Source organism: Oncorhynchus kisutch, linkage group LG23, assembly GCF_002021735.2.
Source record: "Oncorhynchus kisutch isolate 150728-3 linkage group LG23, Okis_V2, whole genome shotgun sequence".
NCBI lineage: Eukaryota > Metazoa > Chordata > Actinopteri > Salmoniformes > Salmonidae > Oncorhynchus > Oncorhynchus kisutch.
This window is the reverse complement of record NC_034196.2, coordinates 29,365,989-29,388,795: the sequence shown is the minus strand read 5'-3', so window position 1 is coordinate 29,388,795 and position 22,807 is coordinate 29,365,989. Positions and strand designations below refer to the sequence as shown.

Genomic DNA, 22,807 nt, shown 5'->3' with positions numbered 1-22,807 from the left:
ATTGGATAAGAAGCAAAAATGGTGAGGAAATTATGGAAATGAGTTGATACACCTGTCAAGGTCTACCTTAGGGACCACTGTGACGAGGAGAACATTGACAACGATTATTGTGATGATAACAATGCCGGTTACTGCTCTCTTCACTGACCACCTCTACCTAGCAACAACAAGGACAATTGAATGGGCCAGTATGGGTTGGCGCCATTGACATAAGTATCGGTTTTGCAGTGTTAATGACGATGATGATATGATGATGACTATGATGATAATAAAAGCACTCTCTTTCTCTCTCTCCTTTCTCTAGTACCAGCAGGAGGTGGCTGTATTGTTGTTGAAGATTATTCTGACTCTTCCTTTAACCCTATCTGTCTCCTTTAACCCCCCCCCCCCAGTACCAGCAGGAGATTGTGGTCCTCCAGGAGAAGCTGCGTGTGTCGGTCCAGAAGCTGGAGGAGTATGAGGCTCGTCTGAAGGGTCAGGACGACGGTGCTCAAAAGGTGCTGATGGAGTACCAGGCACGGCTGGAGGAGTCTGAGGAACGCCTGAGACGACAGCAGGATGACAAGGACCTCCAGATGAAGGGTATTATAAGCAGGTACATAAGGTGTGGGGATCAGACCCTTTCCAGACAGAGACTGGGGAAAGTAAGAGAAAGAGAGAGTGAGAGATGGAGAAAGTAAGATAGAGATGAAGAGAGAAACAGAAAGAGAGAAAGCTTTGGTAAGAGAGCAAGCATACGCAGAGCGAAAGAGGGGGAGAGGGAGTTATGCTAAGAGAGAAAGGGAGATGGATGGGTGATGTTATCTGCTGTGTGTTCCTGATGTTATCTCCTGGTCTGTGATGTCAGAAGACATACAGCTTCCATGTTCCTTTCAGATCCGTGTCACACTGAACCCTGCTAACTCAATTAGAGCCGACACACACACACACACAGACACAAGCACACACACAGACAAGCACACATGCGCGCGCGCACACACACACACACACACACACAGACACAAGCACACACACACACACACACACACACAGACACAAGCACACACACAGACAAGCACACATGCGCGCGCGCACACACACACACACACACACACAAGCATACACTCACACACAAATCAATACATACACATTTCACAAACTCAATTCAAGTGAATGTACTGTTATTCATATTTCTAAAACGCCTTGCAGACAAGAGTACCGAGATGCACACACCTCTCACAAACTCAGTTAGAAGTTGTACACCCCTACACACACCTCTCACAAACTCAGTTAGAAGTTGTACACCCCTACACACACCTCTCACAAACTCAGTTATAAGTTGTACACCCCTACACACACCTCTCACAAACTCAGTTAGAAGTTGTACACCCCTACACACACCTCTCACAAACTCAGTTTGAAGTTGTACACCCCTACACACACCTCTCACAAACTCAGAAGTTGTACACCCCTACACACACCTCTCACAAACTCAGTTAGAAGTTGTACACCCCTACACACACCTCTCACAAACTCAGTTAGAAGTTGTACACACACCTCCTAAATGCATAGCAGACCAGCAGGCCCAAGAGACCCTCATTCTAATAACTATATGAAACATATTATACTCTACATACAGATCTACAGTACTAACAGACCAGCAGGCCCAAAATGCCTCAGTTCCAGTCTGTAATCCGCCATACAGCTGGAAGGTCCTGCCAAACTAGTGTGAGCCAGAGTAACACACAGTACACATGATTCTGTTCTGTATCCATATACTATACCTTATTTCACACGCTGGGTGTATGTTGTGCTTTGTGTTGCTAATGTCCCTTTAACTGTGTGTGTGTGTGTGTGTGTGTGTGTGTGTGTGTGTGTGTGTGTGTGTGTGTGTGTGTGTGTGTGTGTGTGTGTGTGTGTGTGTGTGTGTGTGTGTGTGTGTGTGTGTGTGTGTGTGTCCAGGTTAATGTCGGTGGAAGAGGAGCTAAAGAAAGATCACAATGACATGCAGGCTGTGGTTGACTCCAAACAGAAGATCATTGATGCACAGGTGAGAGTCAGTCACATATACAACTCCATACAGTCAGTTTGTTGACTGTTTAAAGCCCCATAGGGCCCCCGAGTGGCATAGCGGTCTAAGGTACTGCATCTCAGTACAAGAGGTGTCACTGCAGTCCCTGGTTTGAATCCAGGCTGTATTACATCAGGCCATGATTGGGAGTCCCAAAGAGCGATGCACAATTGGCCCAGTGTCGTCCGGGGTAGGCCGTCATTTTAAATAAGAATGTGTTCTTAACTGACTTGCCTAGTTAAATAAAGGTTAAATTAAACAAATCAAATCAAATAAATAGAGAGAGCGGTCCCTAGTGTCATGAAACAGTACTGCAGGTCATTATAAACATCTTAGAATGAGTTGAGCGCACACACACACGCACTTCCTGTTTGCAATGTTTAAACCTCATATAGAGAGACGCTTGAAGAATACCCAGAAGCCCATGTAGCTCCTAGTCAACTGTGCACAATATATTGGGATGTATTGTTATGTGTGTTCATCCATCCCTCTGCGTGTGTGGGAGTGTGTCGTCTGCTACAGGACGTGAAGGCTGACAGAACTTGGAAATACATAGAGGTGTTTAATTCAAGCTGTCAGATCTCTGTGGCAGTGACTAGGCTCGGATGGCTGAGCGCAGCACGACTCTCTGCTTTAGTCTTACAGACTAACTAATACCTACATTTACATTATTCTTCTAGCCTGTCTGTCGACAAGCGTGTTGAGACAAGGTGACTCATTTGAACTGTAAATTCTATCTCCTGCTCTGTGTTGTAGCCTTTTCTGATCTAGACATGTTGCATACACACAAACGTATGAGTTATGTGAGTTAAACAAAGTTGAATAGATCTAGTGTTAAAAGACTCCTCAATGTCAACTCACAGACAGCGATGCACACACACACTCACAGCTCATCCTCACAGTAAAGTAATGGGAGTTGAGTGTGGAAACAAACTGGTGGTGGTAAGGCAGTGAGCCTCTCCCTGACTCCCTGAGTCAACAGACAGGGAGCATGAATATGGAAAGCTCGTTATGGAGAGAGAGAGAGAAGAGAGAGAGGTGAATAGTGAATTAGAGAACACCTCTGGTGAATGAATGCGACAGGACCATAGATGATTCAGTTAACCCCGCACACAGACACTAACAGGAGCAGGAAACTACAATAAAATGTTTACATGAATGTGTCTGCTTGTCTAGTTGTCTGTGTACTTCACCACCTATCTTTGCACAGGTCTATATTTGGTATCTCTCTCGTTACTGTCTACCACTTTCCTCCGTCTCCACCTCTCTAATCCAGTGTTTCTCTCTCTCTATCTCTCTCTGCAGGAGAAACGTATAGCGTCCCTGGACACGGCCAACGCCCGTCTGATGAGTGCCCTGACCCAGCTGAAGGAGCGCTACAGCATGCAGACCCGTAACGGCATCTCCCCGACCAACCCCACCAAGCTCCAGATCACTGAGAATGGAGAGTTCAGGAACAGCAGCAACTGCTAGAGGCAGAGAGAGAGAGAGAGTGTGTGTGTGTGTGTGTGTGTGTGTGTGTGTGTGTGTGTGTGTGTGTGTGTGTGTGTTGGCTGGTGCTTGTAGAGGACACTTCCTTATATGGACACTACATGGTGAGGAGAATGTGAGTGAGGAGACCACTGCCAGGGGCCAAGCGAGGAGGCGGGTCTTCAGTTTGACAGACAGCAGACCAGGAAAGAGACAACGAATCAATGGACAGAGCTGAACACCAGATGGGCCCTGCAGAGGAGAAGCCGGGACAAGCTGTAGACATGAACTGAACTCTCCGTCAATCAATCGACTTGGATGTTTCCATTGGATGTATGCAGTTGCTGGGACAATTTCAGGCTCTCTTCCCTAAAGCTTGGGTCAAACCACTATATAATCAACACATTGTCTGTCAGATAGTCACCCAAAACCTCTTTACTCTCCTCTTCTCTTCTTCTCTGTTCTCCTTTCCTCTCCTCTTTTCTCTTCTCTGTTTTCCTCTCCTTTCCTGACCTCCTCTCTTCTTCTCTCTGTTAGGAGCAGGTTATGTGGACCTTGTACAAAACAATAACAAAAACAATGGTTTATTTAGATCTTATCTCATTCTTTTAAAAACCAAATAGGAGCTTTGAAATATTTTTTGTCCAAACTGATCTTTATTTTTAAGTCCCTGAGTGTGTTCCAAAGTGCCCCACTATCCCCTACCCCCCCTACATAGTGCACTTTGTGAAAGTTATTGGTACATGAAACGCCTTAAGTAAGGAACACACCTCTACTTTGTCCTTCAGCCCCCTTCTTCCTGCCATAAAAGGCACAACTTATAATACTGTGGATTTGTAAAGGAATACATATACTGTATAAATACATCACGTAATGTATTATAAACCCTAAATAATGAACTATATGTGAGACTATATTAATGATATTTAATATAGATGTATGCATATTTATTTTTTTCCTCTATAAAGTATACATGAGATATAGTTATATTTGAAAGACTGCAGCTATACTGTGTATTATAGGGCATAGGGGGAGAGACTGCAGCTATACTGTGAGTAGTACCATCAACAGATTAAATAGTTAGAATGCTATTTTATTTCTTCTAAACCTTTAGTTTATCCAGGTTTTCTGGACAGACCTGGTTGGGTCGAGGTTTGCTTTAGTGCTTCATCATTAATGTTGAATCAACGTTGAATCAATGTTGTATGTTGGTTGTGTGTCCCTCTGCATTTGGAGCTATAGGACTGGCTCATTGTAATGGCTTGAATGGCATGAATGGTCAAACATGGTATCAAACACATGGCAACCACATGTTTGACTCCATTCCAAAACTCCATTCCAGCCATTGCAATGAGCCTGTCCTCCTATAGCTCCTCCCTCCAGCCATGGTTGGTCTCATAGCCCCTGTAGTACAAGGAGAGAGAGAGTTGTGTTGTTTAACATAACATTATACTATACACTGGACTGGTGTCGGTCACGTGACCTCACAGATTATAATATTACTTTTTCTTAAAACTCTTAAGTAAGAATGTTACTCTTAAAACTCCTGTTTGTAAATTAATGTCAATGAAGCATGCTGCATCGAGACTGTGACCTCCCACTTCACTTTCAAGCATCTCTCTCTCCTCTATTTCTCTCCCCTTCTCCTTCATTCCCTCTCTCCATCTCTCTCTCCTCTATTTCTCTCCCCTTCTCCTTCATTCCCTCTCCCCATCTCTCTCTCTCCTCTATTTCTCTCCCCTTCTCCTTCATTCCCTCTCTCCATCTCTCTCTCCTCTATTTCTCTCCCCTTCTCCTTCATTCCCTCTCTCCATCTCTCTCTCCTCTATTTCTCTCCCCTTCTCCTTCATTCCCTCTCTCCATCTCTCTCTCTCCTCTATTTCTCTCCCCTTCTCCTTCATTCCCTCTCTCCATCTCTCTCTCCTCTATTTCTCTCCCCTTCTCCTTCATTCCCTCTCTCCATCTCTCTCTCTCCTCTATTTCTCTCCCCTTCTCCTTCATTCCCTCTCTCCATCTCTCTCTCCTCTATTTCTCTCCCCTTCTCCTTCATTCCCTCTCTCCATCTCTCTCTCCTCTATTTCTCTCCCCTTCTCCTTCATTCCCTCTCTCCCTCTCTCTCTCTCTCTCTTCTGAATGTGAAGATGCTACTCAAACACAGTTGGTCTTAAAATTGGGTGTTTAAGTCCTTCTGAATGATCCGATAGCTGCTGTTCGGCTCGCCCCCACCAGACATTTCAACATCTATATTTGGTATATTTTTCTATTCCTTTTTCTTACCTTTACAGATTAATTAATAAGAGTGATGAAATCTGCATGCTTCATTTTGGTGCTATAACCAATGGTAGCGCCAGACTGTCAGCTTTTGTTTTCGGTTGCCAATATAGGAAGATGATGAACTTCTTTTTTTATGAGTTGCTACAGAAATAAACATATATAATATGTGATTATATATCCTATTATATACAGTTTCCAGTCCAAAGTTTGGACACACCCACTTATTCAAGTGTTTTTTCTTTATTTTTAATATTTTCTGCATTCTAGAATAGTAGAGAAGACATCAAAACTATGAAATAACACATATGGAATCATGTAGTAACCCAAAAAAGTGTTATACAAATCTAAATATATTAAGTAGCTAACCTTTGCCTCGATGATAGCTTTGCACACTCTTGGCATTCTATCAACCAGCTTCATGAGGTAGTCACCTGGAATACATTTCAATTAACAAGTGTGCCTTGTTATAATAATGTATTTCCTTCTTAACGCATTTGAGCCAATCAGTTGTGTTGTGACAATGTATGGGTGGTATACAGAACATAGCCCTATTTAGTAAAATACCATATTATGGCAAGAACAGCTCAAATAAGCAAAGAGAAATGACAGTCTATCATTACTTTAAGACATGAAGGTCAGTCAATATGGAACCTTTCAAGAACTTTGACAGTTTCTTCAAGTGCAGTAGCAAAAACCATCAAGGCAATGATGAAACTTGCTCTTGCGAGGACCGCCACAGGAAAGGAAGACCCAGAGTTTCCTCTGTTGCAGAGGATAAGTTCATTAGAGTTAACTGCACCTCAGATCACAGCCCAAATAAATGCTTCACAGAGTTCAAGTAACAGACACATCTCAACATCAACTCTTCAGAGGAGACTGCGTGAATCAGGGCTTCATGGTCGAATAGCTGCAAAGAAACACTACTAAAGGACACCAATAAGAAGAAGAGACTTGCTTGGGCAAAAATAACACGAGCAATGGGCAATAGACCGGTGGAAATCTGTCCTTTGGTCTGATTAATCCAAATTTGAGATTTTTGGTTCCTTCCTCCATGTCTTTGTTAGACACAGAGTAGGTGATCTCCGCATGTGTGGTTTCCACCGTGAAGCATGGAGGAGGTGTGATGGTGTGGGGGTGCATTGCTGGTGACACTGTCAGGGATTTATTTAGAATTCAGTGATACGCCATCCTACCTGGTTTACGCTTTGTGGGGTTATCATTTGTTTTTCAACAGGACAATGACCCAACAAACCTCCAGGCTGCGTAAGGGCATTTGACCAAGAAGGAGAGCGATGGAGTGCTGCATCAGATGACCAGGCCTCCACAATCACCCAACTTCAATCCAATTTAGATGGTTTGGGATGAGTTAGACCACAGAATGAAGGAAAAGCAGCCAACAAGTCCTCAGCATATGTGGGAACTCCTTCAAGACTGTTGGAAAAGCATTCCAGATGAAACTGGTTGAGAGAATGCCAATAATGTGCAATGCTGTCATCAAGGCAAAGGGTGGCTACTTTGAAGAATCTAAAATATATGTCACGTCTACTCCCGCTCCCCCTCTCTGGCGCTAGTTGTCACCAGTTTACTCATTATTACGCACAACTGTCATCGTTACGCTCACCTTCCTGATTACCTCCCCTACATCTGTCACTCCCTTTGGTTCTTTCGCCAGGCGTTTTTGACTCTGTTTATATGTTTCATGTCTGTATGCTACTTGTGTCTCTTGTTTTGTTCCATGTTCGTTTATTAATTAAATTCACTCCTTGTACTTACTTCCCGATTATTAGCGTACACGTTATTAGCATCCACGTTATTAGGGTACACGTTATTAGCGTACACGTTATTAGGGTACACGATATTAGCGTACACGTTATTAGGGTACACGTTATAGAATAACACCTCACCAAAGGGAAGCAACAGGGATGATTTTTTACTGGTGACGTCGGGTCCAAGGGAGCAACCTGCAGAAGCAACCATGGATGCCTCAGCTGGCTCGTCAGGCTTCCATGACAGCTGGCTCATCAGGCTTCCATGACAGCTGGCTCATCAGGCTTCCATGACAGCTGGCTCATCAGGCTTCCGTGACAGCTGGCTCGTCAGGCTTCCGTGACAGCTGGCTCGTCAGGCTTCCGTGACAGCTGGCTCGTCAGGCTTCCGTGATAGCTGGCTCGTCAGGCTTCCGTGACAGCTGGCTCAACAGGTTCTCAAGCCTCGGTTGGCTCGTCAGGCTTCCATGCCTCAGCTAGCTCGTCGGGCTCCATGCCGGCTCTACAGGTTCCCGCGCCTCAGCTGGCTCTACAGGTTCCCGCTCCTCAGCTGGCTCTGCAGGTTCCCGCTCCTCAGCTGGCTCTACAGGTTCCCGCTCCTCAGCTGGCTCTACAGGTTCCCGCTCCTCAGCTGGCTCTACAGGTTCCCGCTGCTCAGCTGGGCCTGCAGGTTCCCGCTCCTCAGCCGGCTCTACAGGTTCCCGCTCCTCAGCTGGCTCTACAGGTTCCCGCGCCTCAGCTGGCTCTGCAGGTTCCCGCTCCTCAGCTGGCTCTACAGGTTCCCGCGCCTCAGCCGGCTCTACAGGTTCCCCTGACTCAGCTGGCTCTACAGGTTCCCGCGCCTCAGCCGGCTCTACAGGTTCCCGTGGCCCAGCTGGCTCTGCAGGTTCCCACGCCTCAGCAGAAGAGATCGGCCCGCTGCTGGTCCTCGGGACCGTCCCTCTGGTCGTCGTCCTGCGGCTGGAGCCGCACGTCAGGGAGGGGGTACTGTCACGTATAATCCTGCTCCCCCTCTCTGCCGCTCATTGTCTCTAGTTTACTCTTTACTATGCACAACTGTCATCGTTATGCTCACCTGGCCTGATGAGACTCACCTGGACTCCATCACCTTCCTGATTACCTCCTGTATATCTGTCACTCCCTTTGGTTCTTTCCCCAGGCGTTATTGACTCCATGTTTCATGTTTGTACGCTACTCATGTTTCTTGTTTTGTTCCATTTTTGTTTATTTATTAAATTCACTCCCTGTACTTGCTTCCCGATTTATTAGCGTACACATTAGTATAAAATATATTTTTATTCGTTTAACACTTTTTTTGGTTACCACATGATTACATGACTACATGATATGTGTTATTTCATAGTTTTGATGTCTTCACTATTATTCTACAATATAGAAAATAGTCCAAATAAAGAAAAACCCTTGAATGAGTAGGTGTGTCCAAACTTTTGACTGGTACTGTATATGATAACGATTAATGTATCAAGAGGCTGGACAGGCTTGGAGACGAGTGTAAATTAAATGTTCACAATATTTTTACCTAATGTTAAAAATAGTTTTTTTTATGTACCTTGTGTTCAATAATACTGCTCTATCGATCGATATGACATCATGTAAATTGTAAATAGCTCAGTCAGTCATCTGTCCTGTTCAGTTAGATCTCCAGGTTTTAGCCTGTAGATCTAAGTCTCTCCTCTCCTCTCCACCGCCACATTCATTATTCTCTTTTTCGATCAAGGGAAAACCACTTTAAAATTAATAGTTGCAACAAAAAAAATGTAAAATGACAATTTACTGTTGAGAGGTGTTGGATGATTTCAGGTGTGTAGAGGACAGGGAGAATCCAACCGTCCAGCATTCTATGACCAATCAATTGTGGAGAAAGAAAAACACAAGCACAAAATCCCATTTCTCATCAGCCCAGCTCTATGCACTTTTAAAATGGGGTTTTAAGCATTATTAGTCTACGTTCCATAAAAACTCCATATTTTGGACTGCAGAAATGTGCACTGTGGGCTTGATTAGCCATGTAGTGGAGTGCACTACCGAACCACTAGATTTCAGATGATTGGCTCAAACTTCAACAATGATGTATTTTATTTCCAGAGTTTGAAGGGGAAAAGAGAGTACTGACTGTGATATTAGGGACTTAAGTCTAGTCCCCTGAGTAGTCTCCACTTCTCATCCGTAGCCCTCTACCGTCGAACCCTACCTTACAAACTAGCATGTGCCATTGAAATGCCAACTCTCCCAAATCAGCTAGATTAATACTGGTATAAATCTTCTAATGATCTATTAGTATTACCAGGGCAACACAACATGAAGCCTCTTCCATAGAAATAGGGAATGCAATGTCATTTCATTTGGCTATCAATTCTAAATCTTGGGTATGTTTCTGGTAGCATCCCAGCTCTGTTCCACCTTCATTAAGTTGTTAGAGAATATAGGAGAGTCAGAGAGAGAAATGTGGTGATGATGTCTCTGTAGCCACACAAACTCATTATACCTACAGTACAGTTAGAGCCAGTGAGAAAAATACTATAAACTAAATATACATCTATAAATAAAGTGAAAGATGTTGTATGTTTTCTAATATCTTAGAAAATACTTTTGTAAGTATGTTGAAAGTGAAGTATTTGCTGGATTCTGCTTCCTTGGACAACAGTGGTGAAAACAATAATGTACAGAGGAATTTGTGTTGATGATATATTCAAAACAATGTGGCTGTGCAATTTATGTACATTTGCAACTAGACTTATTAAAGTTTTATTTACCTATTTTAAGCCTCTGCCTTGTGTGTTCTTTGGCACTGTGGTAAACATATTTTTCAAAAAGGACTTCACAAATGTGTATGTACAGTTGAAGTCGGAAGTTTACATAAAAATCCCCTGTCTTAGGTCAGTTAGGATGTGAAATGTCAGAATATTAGTAGAGAGAATTATTTATTTCAGCTTTTATTTCTTTCATCAAATTCCCAGTGGGTCAGAAGTTTACATACACTCAATGAGTATTTGGTAGCACTGCCTTTAAATTGTTTAACTTGGGTCAAATGTTTCGGGTAGCCTTCCACAAGCTTCCTACAATAAGTTGGGTGAATTTTGACCCATTCCTCCTGACAGAGCTGGTGCAACTGAGTCAGGTTTGTAGGCCTCCTTGCTCGCAAACACTTTTTCAGTTCTGCCCACAAATTTTCTATGGGATCAGGGCTTTGTGATGGCCACTCCAATACCTTGACTTTGTTGTCCTTAAGCCATTTTGCCAAAACTTTGGAAGTATTCATAATTTTCCATCCTCATGATGCCATCTATTTTGTGAAGTGCATCAGTCCCTCCTGCAGCAAAGCACGCCAACAACATGATGCTGTAACCTCCATGCTTCATGGTTGGGATGGTGTTCTTCAGCTTGCAAGCATCCCCCCTTTTCCTCCAAACATAACGATGGTCATTATGGCCAGTTATTTTTTTGTTTCATCAGACCAGAGGAGATTTCTCCAAAAAGTACGATCTTCGTCCCCATGTGCAGTTGCAAACCGTAGTCTGGCTTTTTTATGACGGTTTTGGAGCAGTGGCTTCTTTCTTGCTGAGCGGCCTTTCAGGTTATGTCGATAAAGGACTCGTTTTACTGTGGATATAGATACTTTTGTACCTGTTTCCTCCAGCATCTTCGCAAGGTCCTTTGCGGTTGTTCTGGGATTGATTTGCACTTTTCACACCAAAGTACATGTCTAGGAGACAGAACGCGTCTCCTCCCTGAGTGGCATGATGGCTGCGTGGTCCCATGGTGTTTATACTTGCGTACTATTGTTTGTACAGATGAACGTGGCACCTTCAGGCTTTTGGTAATTGCTCCCAAGGATGAACCAGACTTGTGGAGGTCTACAATTTATTTTCTGAGGTCTTGGCTGATTTCTTTTGATTTTCCCATGATGTCAAGCAAAGAGGCACTGAGTTTGAAGATAGGCCTTGAAATACATCCACAGGTACACCTCCAATTGACTCAAATGATGTCAATTAGCCTATCAGAAGCTTCTAAAGCCATGACATAATATTCTGGAATATTCCAAGCTGTTTAAAGGCACAGTCAACTTAGTGTATGTAAACTTCTGACCCACTGGAATTGTGATAAGGTGAATTATAAGTGAAATAATCTGTCTGTAAAATATTGTTGGAAAAATGACTTGTGTCATGCACAAAGTAGATGTCCTAACCGACTTGCCAAAACTATAGTTTGTTAACAAGAAATTTGTGGAGTGGTTGAAAAACAGGTTTTAATGACTCCAACCTAAGTGTATGTAAACTTCGGACATCAACTGTATATGCATTTTTCAAGTGACACATCGGACACAAAACCTTAACATATATCCAGCGTCAACCTATAATACAACCGTGACCCACCAGTGGTTTCAGACCTATCATTTGGTAAACAGTTTCAGATGACTGACAGGTGGTAAATCAGATACAACTTGGCCTATAATGAGAAAATGAACACATTTTCAAAGCTGCTCAGTCTAGGAATAGGGTGATGAAGAGAGCTATTTAGAGGGGAATGTGGAGGGAGAGAGGTAAAAGAGGGAGAGCGATAGAGAGGAAGATGGAGAGAGATGTAAAAGAGGGGTAGTGAATGGTACATGCTCCTCAGCTAGGCTGACCTATATACTGCCTGATTGTTATTCCCCACAGTAGCTGGGAGAGAAGAAGGAGAAAGATGGACAGAAGAGGAGAAGAGGGAGAATGCTCCAAAACGTAATAGCTGAAAATGCACAAAAACTCTATCCTACCTTAGCTGAGGCAGACGTTATTTCTGTCATGTATTACAGTCAGTCCATTAATGTGTGCTATTTCCTATGTAGGCCTGTACATGGTATTCTACCAGTTATTCAGTGTAGACCTGTACATGGTATTCTACCAGTTATTCAGTGTAGACCTGTACATGGTATTCTACCAGTTATTCAGTGTAGACCTGTACATGGTATTCTACCAGTTATTCAGTGTAGGCCTGTACATGGTATTCTACCTACCAGTTATTCAGTGTAGGCCTGTACATGGTATTCTACCAGTTATTCAGTGTAGACCTGTACATGGTATTCTACCTACCAGTTATTCAGTGTAGGCCTGTACATGGTATTCTACCTACCAGTTATTCAGTGTAGGCCTGTACATGGTATTCTACCAGTTATTCAGTGTAGACCTGTACATGGTATTCTACCAGTTATTCAGTGTAGACCTGTACATGGTATTCTACCAGTTATTCAGTGTAGACCTGTACATGGTATTCTACCAGTTATTCAGTGTAGACCTGTACATGGTATTCTACCAGTTATTCAGTGTAGACCTGTACATGGTATTCTACCAGTTATTCAGTGTAGACCTGTACATGGTATTCTACCAGTTATTCAGTGTAGACCTGTACATGGTATTCTACCTACCAGTTATTCAGTGTAGGCCTGTACATGGTATTCTACCAGTTATTCAGTGTAGGCCTGTACATGGTATTCTACCAGTTATTCAGTGTAGACCTGTACATGGTATTCTACCAGTTATTCAGTGTAGACCTGTACATGGTATTCTACCAGTTATTCAGTGTAGGCCTGTACATGGTATTCTACCTACCAGTTATTCAGTGTAGTCCTGTACATGGTATTCTACCAGTTATTCAGTGTAGGCCTGTACATGGTATTCTACCAGTTATTCAGTGTAGACCTGTACATGGTATTCTACCAGTTATTCAGTGTAGACCTGTACATGGTATTCTACCAGTTATTCAGTGTAGACCTGTACATGGTATTCTACCAGTTATTCAGTGTAGACCTGTACATGGTATTCTACCAGTTATTCAGTGTAGGCCTGTACATGGTATTCTTCCTACCAGTTATTCAGTGTAGGCCTGTACATGGTATTCTACCAGTTATTCAGTGTAGACCTGTACATGGTATTCTACCAGTTATTCAGTGTAGACTTGTACATGGTATTCTACCAGTTATTCAGTGTAGACCTGTACATGGTATTCTACCAGTTATTCAGTGTAGGCCTGTACATGGTATTCTACCAGTTATTCAGTGTAGGCCTGTACATGGTATTCTACCTACCAGTTATTCAGTGTAGAACTGTACATGGTATTCTACCAGTTATTCAGTGTAGACCTGTACATGGTATTCTACCTACCAGTTATTCAGTGTAGGCCTATACATGGTATTCTACCAGTTATTCAGTGTAGACCTGTACATGGTATTCTACCAGTTATTCAGTGTAGACCTGTACATGGTATTCTACCAGTTATTCAGTGTAGGCCTGTACATGGTATTCTACCAGTTATTCAGTGTAGGCCTGTACATGGTATTCTACCTACCAGTTATTCAGTGTAGACCTGTACATGGTATTCTACCAGTTATTCAGTGTAGACCTGTACATGGTATTCTACCAGTTATTCAGTGTAGGCCTGTACATGGTATTCTACCAGTTATTCAGTGTAGACCTGTACATGGTATTCTACCAGTTATTCAGTGTAGACCTGTACATGGTATTCTACCAGTTATTCAGTGCAGACCTGTACATGGTATTCTACCAGTTATTCAGTGTAGACCTGTACATGGTATTCTACCAGTTATTCAGTGTAGGCCTGTACATGGTATTCTACCAGTTATTCAGTGTAGACCTGTACATGGTATTCTACCAGTTATTCAGTGTAGGCCTGTACATGGTATTCTACCAGTTATTCAGTGTAGACCTACACTTCAGAAGCAGAGGCTTAACACCAGTGTAGAATCAGTGTCCTGTGGTCAACATATTAGACTGTGTAGAATATTTATATTACATTGTAAGATCTAACAAATCTAAGATCAAGGATTAGACACAGGGAGCCCAGAACGATGGAAATCAGAGCATCACTGCTATCCTATAACACAATAATATAACACCTTGGCTGTCCACATACACTTCAAAGGCTGTTGTGTTGGACTGATTGAACTAATGAATGTATTTCTATTGACTCAGGCCCAGCAGCAGGGTGCAGGGAGCAGGGAGGGAGGGAGCAGCCAGTGGGTAGGGAACGGAACTCATTAATAGAGCCTCCTCATCGTGTTTATTTCACAGAGATGTCTCTAATTGCTCCCCGCGAGGCTCACTTAGCGCCTCTCTTTCTGCCTGCCTCCTGCTCTCCCTCCCTGCCTGGGCTGACTGCCTCCCGCCCTCCCTCCCTGCCTGGGCTGACTGCCTCCCGCTCTCCCTCCCTGCCTGGGCTGACTACCTCCCGCCCTCCCTCCCTGCCTGGGCTGACTGCCTCCCACCCTCCCTCCCTGCCTGGGCTGACTGCCTCCCGCTCTCCCTCCCTGCCTGGGCTGACTGCCTCCCGCCCTGGGCTGACTGCCTCCCGCCCTCCCTCCCTGTCTGGGCTGACTGCCTCCCGCTCTCCCTCCCTGCCTGGGCTGACTGCCTCCCGCCCTCCCTCCCTCCCTGCCTGGGCTGACTGCCTCCCGCCCTCCGTCCCTCCCTGCCTGGGCTGACTGCCTCCCGCCCTCCCTCCCTCCCTGCCTGGGCTGACTGCCTCCCGCCCTCCCTCCCTGCCTGGGCTGACTGCCTCCCGCTCTCCCTCCCTGCCTGGGCTGACTGCCTCCCGCTCTCCCTCCCTGCCTGGGCTGACTGCCTCCCGCCCTCCCTCCCTGCCTGGGCTGACTGCCTCCCACTCTCCCTCACTGCTTGACTCCCTCCCGCCCTGATCGCCTCTCTGTCTCACTGCCTATCTCTCTGTCTCCCTGCTTGTCTCTCTGTCTCCTTCCCTGCCTCCCTGCCTCCCTGCCTACCTCTATAGCCGCTCCACTAGTCAGAGTGAGAATATTGAGGGCACATCAAACATGAACTCAGTCAGATCAACAGCAGCAACATCCCACTGTAACACTGATTAATGAGGGGGATCCCACTGTAACACTGATTAATGAGGGGGATCCCACTGTAACACTGATTAATGAGGGGGATCCCACTGTAACACTGATTAATGAGGGGGATCCCACTGTAACACTGATTAATGAGGGGGATCCCACTGTAACACTGATTAATGAGGGGGATCCCACTGTAACACTGATTAATGAGGGGGAACCCACTGTAACACTGATTAATGAGGGGGATCCCACTGTAACACTGATTAATGAGGGGGATCCCACTGTAACACTGATTAATGAGGGGGATCCCACTGTAACACTGATTAATGAGGGGGATCCCACTGTAACACTGATTAATGAGGGGGATCCCACTGTAACACTGATTAATGAGGGGGAACCCACTGTAACACTGATTAATGAGGGGGATCCCACTGTAACACTGATTAATGAGGGGGATCCCACTGTAACACTGATTAATGAGGGGGATCCCACTGTAACACTGATTAATGAGGGGGATCCCACTGTAACACTGATTAATGAGGGGGATCCCACTGTAACACTGATTAATGAGGGGGATCCCACTGTAACACTGATTAATGAGGGGGATCCCACTGTAACACTGATTAATGAGGGGGATCCCACTGTAACACTGATTAATGAGGGGGATCCCACTCTCCCATGCTCTCCAATAAGAGAACCACACAAACATTATTTACATATACAGAATTCAGTATCCAGTATTCAACCCATTCTTCTGTAGGGCGAGGGTTGGATAATTGGGAAAAGAGAAATATCGAAAGAGGTGGCATGAAGAGGAGTGAAATAAAGAGAGAGAGAGAGAGTGAGGGAGAGGTAGAGACAGAATGGTGAGGGAAGGTCACAGGCCATGGTGTTTGAGTGTCAGAGATAAGTCATCAAGTGGTTAACCTCTCCATGTTAATCAATCAGCCTAGGTCAGGGATGATCGGACCTGCCACCACACACACACACACACACACACACACACAAAACGGTCATTAACCATTAATAGAGACTTCAAGAAAAACCCTTTCAACTGGTTTAAATACAGTCCTTTATTCTGCATCACAGTGCTATAAACAGTTGTGCAGTACATCCCAGTGGAGGTTATGGCTGAGCATATATTCTCAGATGCTGTGATGGAGTGCAGTATGAGATGATGGAGCAAACGTCTATAGTCTTAACTCAGGGTTTCCCAAATTAGGGGTTGAAAATGTGGTAGCGAGAGAACATTTGCACTTGGTTCATAGAACCGGGGATACTTCAGTAACCTCCCGTAGCCACTAGATGCAGTTCTAATAAACAGAGTGGTTTCTGTTTTCTTCCTACAAATGCAGCTCTTTTGAATGATTTATTAAGCTACAACATATTATGACCCCATCACTGAAAATATAAGACTCTCAGGAACATGTATGTACATACTGTTTCCCTCTACTCTGCCCACAAGTCCTTAGAACTGAGTGGACGAGACCAGGCACTAAATCAGACTGGGGGGGAAAAGAATATCATCAATGATGATGTTCTTTTCTACACAGAAGATCATGCAAAATGATTTATTGCCTGATGATCTTCTGATCTTCCCAATACCTTTCTGATGCTTTTCAGTCACTTCAAACCATATTTCCTTCAGATTGAATACTGTCAAGAACACTGTCAAACTGATTTGTAAGACTGCCATAGCCCAAATAAAAAAAACTAAACATTTTTGATTACAATTACAATTTCTTTTTCTTTTTTACAAAGTGGGGTCGCAAAAACATTTAGTGTGTTCTTTGTTATGGTGTTCAGTGTAGACAAGCAGAAGCCCATAGTCCTGCAGGAACCATGATAACTTTACTGTTTAGTTTTATTCTCCTGCAAGCAGCAATGCAATACAGCAACTGTTCATAGGTGACAATGACTGACGTGAATAAATGTAAAACAAACCAACAACAGAAATGAAATACCATTAAAACATTCCTATGGATATGAATGACACAGGATTTGTAAACATGACAGCTCTGGTTCTGTCTGAAATCACACCTTATTTCCTATACAGTACATTACATATAGGATGTGATAGAAGATGTGCTGACATTGGGTCTGTGGTGGACATTTTGAGTGACCCTCTCTCTCTTTCCCACTGCTGTATGTCTAAGGCTGCTATGTTATTGTTATGAAAGCAGAGGAAGTGCCCGGTCCTAAATCAAACCATAGCCCCTCATTTTTGCTAGTTTTATATCAATACTGTGACTCCAAGTATCGACTTGTAAAAAACACAACTATATATATAAATATAAAATGTTTCTTGGTTGTTAATGTTAGCTAGCTAGCGGCTGTACCTGTATGTGTCAGCCTATAGCTAGTTCTCAATCTTCTTTTAAATGGTGAGTCGACGTGTTTTGAGCTGACCACTTTTATATTCCAAAACATTTATATTCATGGCTTTCTCTTGTCCCTCTACAGCAGACATACAGTGAGCAATATGTTTGGAGCATCGAATTCCAATAAAATCACAGTATCGAATCGCAAAACATATGCTTCTATGAGCTATAACAGCCGAATGGCAGAACCTCTGGCAATTATCACAAATACAATAACACACACACACACACCTGTGCAAATGTTATAGGTTCTAAAGCTACCATGCAAATGCTCAGATACATACAAGAAACACACACTGTGTGATTGTAACACTGCAGTGTGTGTGTGTGTGTGTGTGTTTTGGTTGGTTCTTATATCCTTGTGGGGACCTAAAATCCCAGAAAGTCACCACAAAGATAGTAAAACAAGGATAATTCTCCCTCTGGGGGACATTTCCTACATCCCCATGAGGACAAAGGCTATTTTAAGCTTAGGGGTCAGGCTTTGGGTTAGGGTCACAATTAGGGGTTGGGTTAGAATTTGAATTAGGTTAAGGGGTTAGTGGTTAGGTTTAGAAGTTAGAGTTTGTGTAACAGGTTAAGGAAAATAGGATGTCGAATGGAAATTAATTTCAGTTCCCCACGAGGATAGAATAACAAAACGTGTGTGATTGTCCAGTGGGTAGCTTGACAGGGGATGAAAGGAGACAAACACCACCCTGGAGGTAAGAAACAATAAGTGCATCTCAAGCAGGGCTTTACAACCATCCATCTCCCCCTCTAGACCTGAGTGGCCTGGCGTTACACACACACACACACACACACACACACACACACACACACACACACACACACACACACACACACACACACACACACACACACACACACACACACACACACAGAGGGAACAAACTCCATCTATCCCACTATATACTTTCATCCCTTGTTCTCCCACTTCCTCAACCACCTTATGCACTACCTTCCTCCCCCTCCTCCTCCTCTTCACAAGGAAAATAAATCAAGCCCAGAACAGGTCCTGGAAGTCAGCCTCTGAGGTCAGCTCCCTACAATCTGTCTGTCTGCTCTTGACAGGACACCCTGGAGGACTTCCAGTGGAGAGGGAGCCAGTCTGTGTGCTCCTCTGTGAGGTCTGTGTGTGGGAGTATAGCTTCTTAGGCCTGAGTCAGGTCAGTTCTCTACATTGGCCTTGTGTGTGTGGGGGTCGTAATCGCTGATGCAGCTGGTAGTTCTGGGAGGAGGCCCTGCGCAGGTTGGCCGGGGAGCAGAGCTGGGGTTCTGATAGGGCCTGGTCTGGGGTGGCTCACAGAGCGCCTGCTGGACCAGGTGCTGTTCTCAGGAAGAGATCCTCCAGGACCCCCTACTCCCTGGTTCTCCAGCTAAGCCTCACACATCTCCAGCAGAGAGACTTGAACCTGCGCTGGGCCGGGTAGAAGACAGCCTCCACAAACACCTGGAGACCCATGCCTGACAGGAGAAGGATAGAAGAGATGTGGTGGAGAGGATGAGAGAGAGAGAGAGAGAGAGAGAGAGAGAGAGAGAGAGAGAGAGAGAGAAAATAAAATGTCAAATTGGCTTTTTACCAAATGATCCTATGACAGACCAAATATTCCCCACGCACATCCTAATTGACAAACAAACAAACAAACCAAAACAAAGACAAAGTCTTCTTATTCTTTGTTGATTTCAAAAAAAGCCTTCGACTCAATTTGGCATGAGGGTCTGCTATACACATTTATGGAAAGTGGTGATGGGGAAACAATATGACATAAAATACATGTACACAAACAACAAGTCTGCGGTTAAACTGTACAAAAAACACATTTCTTTCCACAGGGCCGCGGGATGAGTCAGGGATGCACCTTAAGCGCCACCCTCTTCAACATATATACCAACGAATTGGCGAGGGCACTAGAACAGTCTGCAGCACCCAGATTCACCCTACTAGAATCTGAAGTCAAATGTCTACTGTTTGCTGATGATCTGGTGCTTCTGTCACCAACCAAGGAGGGCCTACAGCAGCACCTAGATCTTCTGAACAGATTCTGCCAGACCTGGGCACAGACAGTAAATCTCAGTAAGACCAAAATAATGGTGTTCCAAAAAAGGTCCAGTCGCCAGGACCACAAATACAAATTCCATCTAGACACGATTGCCCTAGAGCACACAAAAAACTATACATACCTCGGCCTAAACATCAGCGCCACAGGTAACTTGCACAAAGCTATGAATGATCTGAGAGACAAGGGAAGAAGGGCCTTCTATGTCATCAAAAGGAACATCAAATTTGACATATCAATTAGGATCTGGCAAAAAATACTTGAATCAGTTATAGAACCCATTGCCCTTTATGGTTGTGAAGTCTGGGGTCCGCTCACCAACCAAGAATTCACAAAATGGGACAAACACCAAATTGAGACTCAGCATGCAGATTTTTGCAAAAATGTCCGAGGTGCACAATGTAAAACACCAAATAATGCATGCAGAGCAGAATTAGGCAGAAACCCGCCAATTATCAAAATCCAGAAAAGAGACGTTAAATTCTACAACCACCTAAAAGGAAGTGATTCCCAAACCTTTCATAACAAAGCCATCACCTACAGAGAGATGAACCTGAAGAAGAGTCCCCTAAGCAAGCTGGTCCTATGTTCAAACACAAACAGACCCCACAGAGCCCCAGGACAGCAACATAACTAGAACCAACAAAATCCTGACAAAACAAAAACATAATTACTTGAAACTTTGGAAAGAATTCACAAAAAAACAGAGCAAACTAGAATGATTTGGCCGTAAACAGAGAGTACAAAGTGGCAGAATACCTGACCACTGTGACTAACCCAAACTAAAGGAAAGCTTTGACTATGTACAGACTCAGTGACCATAGCCTTGCTATTGAGAAAGGCCTCCATAGGCAGACCTGGCTCTCAAGAGAAGACAGGCTATGTGCACACTGCCCACAAAATGAGGAAACTGAGCTGCACTTCCTAACCTCCTGCCAGATGTATTACCATATTAGAGACACATATTTTCCTCAGATTACACAGATCCAAAGAATTCAAAAACATACCAAATTTTGATAAACTCCCATATCTAGTCGGTGAAATACCACAATGTGCCGTCACAGCATCAAGATGTGACCTGTTGCCACAAGAAAAGGGCAACCAGTGAATAACCATTGTAAATACAACCCATATTTATGTTTATTTATTTTCCCTTTTGTACTTTAACCATTTGCTCATTGTTACAACACTGTATATATACATAATATGACATTTGAAATGTCTTTATTCTTTTGGAACTTCTGTGAGTGTAATGTCTATTGTTCATTATTATTATTTATTTAACTTTAGTTTATTATCTACTTCACTTGCTTTGGCAATGTTAACATATGTTTCCCATGCCAATAAAGCCCTTGAATTGAATTGAGAGAAAGAAAGAGAAAGAGAAGGAAAGAGAAAGACAGAGAGGTTAGATCCAAATAGACTTCTATACACATAATATATTATAGAAATTCATGATTCACTCTTCCAGGTTCATCGCTGTATATCTCACTGATTCCTCCGATTCTTGTCAAGTCACTCTCCAATACTAATAAACGTATAATAAACCATGCTGAACCAGTAAATGACATACACACTGTCGTGGTAATTTCCTGTATTACTAAACATTGAGAGAGCAAACCACACACAAGTCAGAGTTATATTATAAAGTCCATCTTTAATTATATATTAGCTTCACCATATCCCTGTGACTCTCAGATCAATTCAGTGTCTATATATGAATTCTCTGAGAGTGCTTACAAAACAATTCTTAGTATCATTTATAGCCAAGACACACCCATCTCAACTCACATGACGAATAACAGATCTTAGGAACATTATTAAGGGCCTTTTACTTGAAAGAGGAGTATCCCATCCAGATAGCATTAGCTATAAATTATCTTTCAGTTTGGTCTCTTTAGACGAGATTCTAATCTCATTCTTGGTACCACTTAGGACCAAAACATTACCTCATCCAATGGCATATATCAATTGTCAATACTAGATACTCCCATCTCAAATACACCCCCTCCTGGACAAGATCAGAAAAGACAGTGAGCCTCTTAGGTCATATACTAGATCAAGATAAGGGCAACCTCAGAGGGGACATACAATAGTTAGACACATTCCCATAAGAAGACAAGCCTCTATTCTGTCCTCCTCCCCTTCTGATATTCTTCATAGCATCACATGGTTTACCAGATACATTGACATATGAAGACAAGCCTGACTTCTCCCCTCTCTGGGCCCCAAGTGACTAAGCCCGAGCTGAGAAGGGATAACTGCAACTGCCAACAGTATAGTCCAAAAGAAGACATTCTAATGACAAGAATAAGATAAAACATCTTATTTATCTATGTTACCTAACTAATTCTGATTCAGCCACGACAACACACACAGTGCCAAAGGGATGTCTAGCCAAGGATACAAGCCTGAAGAAGGAGCTACTAGAAACTTCTGCTGAGATGCTTTGAAAAGTGAAAAGGATTTCACATATTCTCCACATCCTTTAAGTCTTCTTCATGTTTGGAGGGAGACGGCATGCAAGCAGCAGGAGCTGCTTCAATCCCTCAGCTGTCCTCCTCCTGCCTGTCGTGCTGGATGTGGATCTCCTGACTCTCCCACAGATCCGACTAGTGCTTCCTAAATAAGATCTACTGAAGTGGTAAAGCTCCACACAACCCTTGAAGACACATTTACAGTTTAGAGCTAATGCTTCATTGGAACTAAATAAACAAACCTAACCCTTGGCTCACCAACTCAGCTCATAGACTCAGTTCATAGGTCAAAGTCTTTTTTTTTAAACTATCAATTTCACCGATACACACGGGAGCTCAGACTGTCCTAATACACCACCAGAGACACACCATCCAGGTAGACTACATCATTTATTCCAGCTTCTACTCTCCTCTTTACCATGCCTTTCATCAAACGGTGCAGTGGCTCTTAATAAAACA

At 43.6% G+C, this 22,807-nt stretch overlaps 1 protein-coding gene and 1 long non-coding RNA gene across 2 annotated transcripts in view; one reads left to right on the top strand and one right to left on the bottom strand.

Annotated features, from left to right (window-relative positions):
* Positions 1 to 6,268, top strand: part of LOC109868814 (disabled homolog 2-interacting protein) — a 65,239-nt gene extending 58,971 nt beyond the window's left edge. The window contains exons 11-13 of the mRNA XM_031802653.1: positions 393 to 595; positions 1,942 to 2,029; positions 3,356 to 6,268. Coding sequence (XP_031658513.1) covers positions 393 to 595; positions 1,942 to 2,029; positions 3,356 to 3,523 — 459 coding nt within the window. The 3' untranslated portion in view covers positions 3,524 to 6,268. The remainder of the gene's footprint in view (positions 1 to 392; positions 596 to 1,941; positions 2,030 to 3,355) is intronic.
* A 10,226-nt stretch (positions 6,269 to 16,494) lies between these two features.
* LOC109868815 (uncharacterized) overlaps positions 16,495 to 22,807 on the bottom strand; it is a 71,775-nt gene continuing 65,462 nt past the window's right edge. Inside the window, exon 5 of the long non-coding RNA XR_004205009.1 lies at positions 16,495 to 19,278. This is a non-coding gene — a long non-coding RNA (uncharacterized LOC109868815). The remainder of the gene's footprint in view (positions 19,279 to 22,807) is intronic.